The sequence below is a fragment of the Crocodylus siamensis genome, chromosome 5, assembly GCF_052110815.1.
Source record: "Crocodylus siamensis isolate JL-2025a chromosome 5, ASM5211081v1, whole genome shotgun sequence".
In the NCBI taxonomy this organism is placed as follows: Eukaryota; Metazoa; Chordata; order Crocodylia; family Crocodylidae; genus Crocodylus; species Crocodylus siamensis.
The window spans coordinates 145,547,380-145,554,202 of NC_143399.1; the positions used below are offsets into that span (position 1 = coordinate 145,547,380).

Consider the following 6,823-nt stretch of genomic DNA (forward strand, 5'->3'; position numbering starts at 1 on the left):
TGAGGCAACAACAAGACATTGAAAAAAACTAAACTAAGCTCACTGCAAACACTCTCCAGTATGTATGAGTTTTGGTGTTTCCATACTTTGCAATACTTGACTTTTCCATCTTCAATGTTCTTCTAACATATGTTTTGTTTTCAGCTGGGAGAGGACTGGGAGGTAGCTTTATTTGTAACATGCATCCAGCATAAATATTTCAGGTTTTAGGGCATGCTAAAATTGAGAAAATATAGTTGAAGTCTCTATTACTTGGTTTTAGCCAGTTTTAGAAGTTTATATTATCTTAATAACAGTCAATTTATTTTATAGAATGACAGGGGAAACAAAGTTGCAAAGAAAATCAAAGACCTCCAACTTTCAACTTTATGGAGACGAGGAAGATCATGTCAAGGTCACTACTGTGCCCGGGAAAGTAGATTCTGAAGATATTCCAGTTCTGTGTTCAACATGTCAACAAACAATATACCCAAGTCATCTTCATCATCATAAAAAAGAGCACAAAGCCCTCATGATTCTGGGTTTTAGTCACCCAAGGTCAGAGTTAGACACAAAAACACTTTTAACTAGGAGATGGAAACTAATCAGAAGACTGCTCAAGTCTTCTGAATACAATGAAAGAGAGAAGCAGAAGATTGATTATTCATTTGAACTACTTAAAGATAGGTCAAAGTGTACATCATATTATGATACTGATAATATTGCCAACAGTTGTAGGCATCCTACAATCAGAAATTCTCTAATAAAAGCTTTAGCAATCTGTCAGGATAAAAACGCTATGTGGAGACCAGATATGGAAGACACATTTATTGTGGTAGATAACTATGGAAACAAATCAGATACATGTTTTTTGGGTGTGCTTGATGGAGGGCATGGCATACCTGCTGCCGAAACGGTTTCAGCTGAACTTCCACTTTTATTTCTTGACCAACTTTCTCAAGCCAATTCCTCCTACAAAGTGCATGAAGATGAACAAACCATTCTAGACTCTTTTTCCACAGTAATCAAGGAGAATTATAGGGAACAGGAGAACATTTTCTTTGGTGAAACACAGATTGGCAACACTACCAGCACAAACACCTATGAATGGATTCACAAAGCATATGCCAAGGCATTCTGGAGAATGGACAGACTTTTACAGCTGGGAAGGAATGAAGTTTCCAAAGTGCGCTGGAGTGGCTGTACAGCTGTCACCTGCTTATTAGAAAGAGTCAGCAATGGAAAGCCAGGCTGCATCAAGAAACAAGACAAGGCAAAGTTGCCCCAAAACAGCAACAGCAACTATTCAATGGATTCATCCAGAATTGGTGGTGGCATATTACATGTGGCTAATACTGGTATGTAAGTTACTGAGGTTTTTTTTTTTTTTTTTTTCCTTTCTCCCTTGTTCTTCCACCACTAGTTGCCTCAGATGTTCTCAGTATTACATGAAGGAAATCTACTTTGAATAGTCCTTTCTTCTCTTGCTCTATTGTTTCCATTTGAGTAGGACTAACCCCAAACTTTTGAAACGTTAAGAGATTATTTTCATACTGAAGCACTTCTTTTAAAACTGAAGCTCTACCTTGTTCTGATTCTGTTTTCACTACTCGTATTCTTGTCTTCTGACTGCCATAGGGATAAACACATACATTGCAAACAGAAAATAATATGCTTTAACCACTTCTCCCTCCCATTAAACTTACCTGGAGGCTTTCCATTTCCTCCATGTAAAATCCCTTTGTGTAACAAGACCCCAGTGTGACCAGAGGTAAGGCATTTTACTTTGCAGATGTGTCCTAGCTTTCATAGGTGACAAACCAGATTGCATACCTGGGTAGAATGACCCCAGAAAAATAAAGACAAAAAATAACTTTGGCATGAAAAATATATGCAATCATTATTTCAGAATGTTGTAAGAATCACTCCTGCATAATTTTAACCATCTAAATATATTACTTTGATTGCATATCCATCTTTTCACTCTACCAAGCAAGTATTCGTATGTCAGAGAAAGGTCTGTCAGACCACATTATGTAATCATCTCTTTGCATTGCTAATGTTCCTGTCCTTATAGCAAAGGCACTGGTTTTAAGACTACAAATTATATTGTAGCCACAAGTGAAATGGGACTTTAATTCAATATAATTTCTCTCTGCAGACTCACTAGTTTTACAGATGCACCTAAGCTAGTTTTGAAGAGCATACTTTTAAGTAGCAGAACTCAGTGTGGCTTGCAGACCCATTTGGGAATCTGAAAAATATTCAGGCAGCTGGCCTATACTTTGTTCTGTACTGTTGTAATTTCCCTTATCAATACCCATGCTTGCACATTCAAGATACCTTGGGTGTATATGCACAAACTGCTGTCACACCTTTTACTGCAGTGTAGACATACAGGTAAAAAAAAGTCCATTTCCAACATTTTCTTGGCTAGCAGACACTCCTCTGTCACTCCTTTTACTGGATAAGGGCCTTGTACTGTGGCCTGAATGTAATAAACTTGGGAAGATTCTGTTCTTTGGTAACAGTGTTCCTTAGCTGCAGCACTACCTGTACCTCTATGCCCTGCTCATATCTTCTCCTCTCTTCCCCCACAACCCAAGCTTCAGCCTGGACTATATATATTAACTGTGCTGTCCAAATCAAATGTAGCTAAATGAAGCAGAGCTCCAATTTGGAGCAATCCTTTTGGGAATAAAAGGCCACAAATAATTGCAGTTTATAAAATATATTTCACTTTTTACTCCCCCTAATAAGCCATTGGAAAATCAAATTCCAACACCTTTCAGGTAAAGCTCCACCTCCGTACATACTGGTCATATGCATCCTTACACCCAAAAGGCAACTTGTGCATCACCTTACAAAAGTGGAGTAACAGATTTGAATTTGAAGTAGCAGGAAAAATTCACAGCGGTTTAAAGCTTAAATCCAACAGATGTTTTTTGTGATACTATCAAAGCTATCATGCAATTCTCAGGTAAAGTCTAATGCAGTTAAAGGGATGTCACAGGTCACACAACCGTGCTACATTAGCAGACATGTTAGAAATACTTCAGTCTACTGTAGCTTCTCTTTATTTGCCATCAGAAGCTGATATTCTTATGCATCCCCACAAATATGAAGAAATCATCAAAAGCTTTATCGCTTACAAGAAAGGTGGTTTTAAAATAAAACCCACCTATGCAAAATTTGAGGTGAAACCTTATTTAACATACCATCACAGGTAGATCTCACATTAACATGTCATGCTAAGTTGCATTTCAAATGTGAGTGGTGCCTTAAAGTTACAAAACTTTAACATCACTATCTTTATTTCCTCAAATATTTACTGAACATGTCTGAAGTTGACACACTGTAGATGGCTGGAGCTTAACACTTGAAAGCGTTGTGCTAGTGTTTCTAGAAGGCTATGCATTGCTTTGCTACATGTGAAGTGCACAGACTTTTGAGGCAGAGGGTGATCAGCTGAATGTCCACAAATGTGTGTAGCCAAAACTGACATTACTGGTGCTAAAGGGACCAGCAACGCATTTTAACTTTCCCACATCAATGGCCCACCCAGCTTTGGGGAACACAGCATTCATAACACTATTGCTGCTTAACACTTCCGTTGCTCCCTTCCATCTGCATTAGAGTTCTGCTTTGAAATTCTGTTGATATGGGAAGAATTGAATCCCACTCGCTTTTGGATGTGTTAATACTGCAGAGCCAGAATTGCTTGAACAACAGATCCTTTACCTCCCCAGATCCTGTTTGCAAGTCTGATCTATACAGAAACTTTTATAGGTACCTTCCAACCCAGTCTAGCCACTGTGTTTTCTAGTTGCTAAGGTAAAGGTCACACGCCAATTCCCATGGGGCAATCTAATAACAAGGATAAAGTTCAGTTCCATCTCCAGAAACCTGAGTCTACTCAAATACCAAAAAAATGCAGGATATTAATCCAGGAAGAGACACACAAGGCAACCCTCAACCAGGGTGAAATTCTATTGGACCTTTCAATGGAATTAATAAAATAGGCAGGTCCTTGAATGTCTTAAGATGAGAGGCTTCTCTTGTCCCTTTCATAAAAATCACCAAAAGTTACTGTTTTCCTGAAAACCACCCAGTTCTAGCTATGTTGTTCTAATTCACATTTTTAAAAAGATTTTTATAATTTTATTGCAACAACTTGATCTCCGCAGCTGAAAATCCTTATGCCAGCATAAGGAGAAAGAAATTTAGATCTTGCAAAGGCATGCATGTTATTAAATAAAATTTTAAAAATTACTTTAAAAGTTAAAAAGCAACATAACAACCAATGTTGTTATATCCACAACAGTGTGGGGCAGTACTGCACTATCCCCCCAGTACCATACCATTCCCTTATGCAATTTGCTGCTCACCTTTCTGTTCCTTGCTTGATCTGATGCTGTTTTCTAGTCCCTGTCCTATCTGCTACTGTGCAGATCTGCATCTGTCATGTGCCACAGAGACAGCTCATATCATTTGTGGTAGTAGTGCTGCCAGTTGGCCAGCCCTGGTCTAGAACATGACAAAAGCAAATGCTAGAACTATACTGTTCCTAAAGGACCCTCTACATAGGCAGGTAAAGGCACAAGGGGATCTAACACATGATCCACACAGTTGCACCTCCTACCATGCCACATGTCCATGGCAGGAGGTATTCACATTAGATCCCATTGTGCCTTATTGCTGGTGCAGGGGGAGCCCAATCCCAGGCTCCCCCTGCACCAGCAATAAGCAAGCTCTTGCAGCTGGGGCAGGAGGGGCTCTCCTAGCTCCAGGTTTCACACCAGAGGCTGGGAGATCACAGCAGCTGTGATCTTCCAGCCACAAGGGTGGGAAAAGCCAAGGCTGGAAGACTGCAGCAGCTGAGCTCTCTCAGCACCACAAGCACTATTTTATGACGTGATAACGTGTAGCTGGTCTCAAGGCAACTATGCAATTAACCAGTTAATTGCACAATATCTGTAACGTATAGAGGGGGCCTAAATTAATCTATTCATACTATCCTAGTCTGTATATAAAACACATAGTACACAGTGCTAAAATACCATAGTAAATTACAAATGAACATCAAGTCAGTCACTTTCTGTAGCTATCATTTACATTTCCTGCGTTGGTGTTCTACAGTTTTTAAAGCCTAAGAGTTTCCTCCAATGTAAAGTCTTTGTTTTTCACTAACAAGCATATTCTGACTTAAATAAATGCTAACACAATTAGATTTTCTCTCCTATAAATTCAACTCCCTTCTCAATTGCCTTTGAATTCCCTTCTATAACCACACTAGAAAAATCAGTGTATTCATTAATACTTGACTACCTCTCCTTGAAACTGTAAGCTGGGGTATAGTATCAACAGGTAATTTGAACATATTATATTCTTGGCAAAATATTTATAATTTAAATCAAACTTAAAAACATAATAGCTTTTAAAGCCAGGTTTATTTAGAAAGTATGCATATCTTCCAAAGCTAACTTGAGACCATTCCTAGTAGACAGCTTAAGGATACATGTCAGTTACATTATAACATAAGCTATACAAAAGCTATGTAAAAAGGACAACACAAAGTATCAGTCCAAGAACAGGTTTTTAACCAGGCTGGTGAGGTTTTGAAACAGTCTACCACAATGGAAAATATGCAAAAACAAAAGTTTTAAAATGGAGATTAGTAACTAGATAAAAAATTACATGCATAACATGACTTGCACACAATAGGAGGGACCCCAGAATGTCTAGTCCAGATTCACGTCACCAAATAAATAACTCATTACTGTGACTGACCTATCAGCAATGCCGTTTATTACAAATTTCTGTTCAATCATGAAATGCAACGTTATTTTAATTTTAGGTGATGTACATGCAGTCTTATGCAAACATGGAAAAGGCTACCGCCTTACCAAAGAGCACAGCACTTCAAATTTAACTGAGAGAACACGTATACTTCAAAGTGGTGGGAACATCAGTTCAAATGAACCCAAAGGACTAGTAGAAGGACTCATCAGAGCTACTCGTGGCCTTGGACATCATGGAGACCCAAAGTTGAAAAAATCCGTTATTCCTGTACCTCATATGACCTCTATCCCTCTAGATAATTCATGTCAATTCCTCATTTTAGCTTCTAGTGGGCTTTGGGAAGTTTTGGATAAAAGTGAAGTGGTTAAATTAACATTAACAATGTTCACCTATTATTTGGAAATGTACAAACATGCTGAGCTAGAGTTTCCTGTGTGTAAACAGCAGGACTCAATGGTTCCCTCTGCGGATGACCTGAATGATTCAAAAGGCATTAATGACCTAATGGAAGAAGTCAACTTACTATACTTTAATAAAAATGTTTTTCTGGATCAATCTGAAGACAGTCCAAAACAAAATGATGCAAGTTTGCACTTGTCTAACAACATAAGATATTTGCAAAAAGACGACAAACTGCAGTCAGGTTTCAGAGACAGTTTGGAAAGAGAGGAAGAACTAGATGACGACCATACAAAACAAGGTGATACAGAAGCATGTCTCTCTAATCACAGACCATGTTCACAAAACACAGAAATAATCCAGCTAGGCTCTGTCACTCAAGAACACTGTGAAGTAGCGGAAAAGCTGGAAGATGATACAGAAGTAGGTGCGTCTAACAATCGTGAATCACATTCACAAACGGCAAGACGAGGAAGAAATAACACCTTCTATGAGAATGCAGCAAATTATATTAGCAAACAATTGGTAAAAACTGCACTAGCAGCAGGTTCTAGAGAAAACATTACTATTTTAGTTGTACTTCTGAATGGATGTGACAAGATACCCAATTATATTAGCATATAACATATACCACATGCTTAGT

General features: G+C 38.4%; 1 protein-coding gene across 1 annotated transcript; it reads left to right on the top strand.

The window, feature by feature from the left end:
• The first annotated feature begins 313 nt into the window (after nucleotides 1-313).
• Nucleotides 314-6,815, top strand: PP2D1 (protein phosphatase 2C like domain containing 1). Its single transcript, XM_090046578.1, has 2 exons — nucleotides 314-1,337; nucleotides 5,837-6,815. The coding sequence occupies exons 1-2, from the start codon at nucleotides 314-316 to the stop codon at nucleotides 6,802-6,804; spliced, it is 1,992 nt and encodes a 663-aa protein (XP_089902704.1). The 3' UTR covers nucleotides 6,805-6,815.
• Nucleotides 6,816-6,823: the final 8 nt, after the last annotated feature.

What these genes read in the sequence shown, in the direction of transcription:
- PP2D1 (XM_090046578.1), top strand. Translation starts at nt 314, where the DNA reads ATGACAGGGGAAACAAAGTTGCAAAGAAAATCAAAGACCTCCAACTTT. An exon ending in ATTACATGTGGCTAATACTG is followed by an intron (nt 1,338 to 5,836) that starts GTATGTAAGTTA and finishes TTTTAATTTTAG; the next exon opens with GTGATGTACATGCAGTCTTA.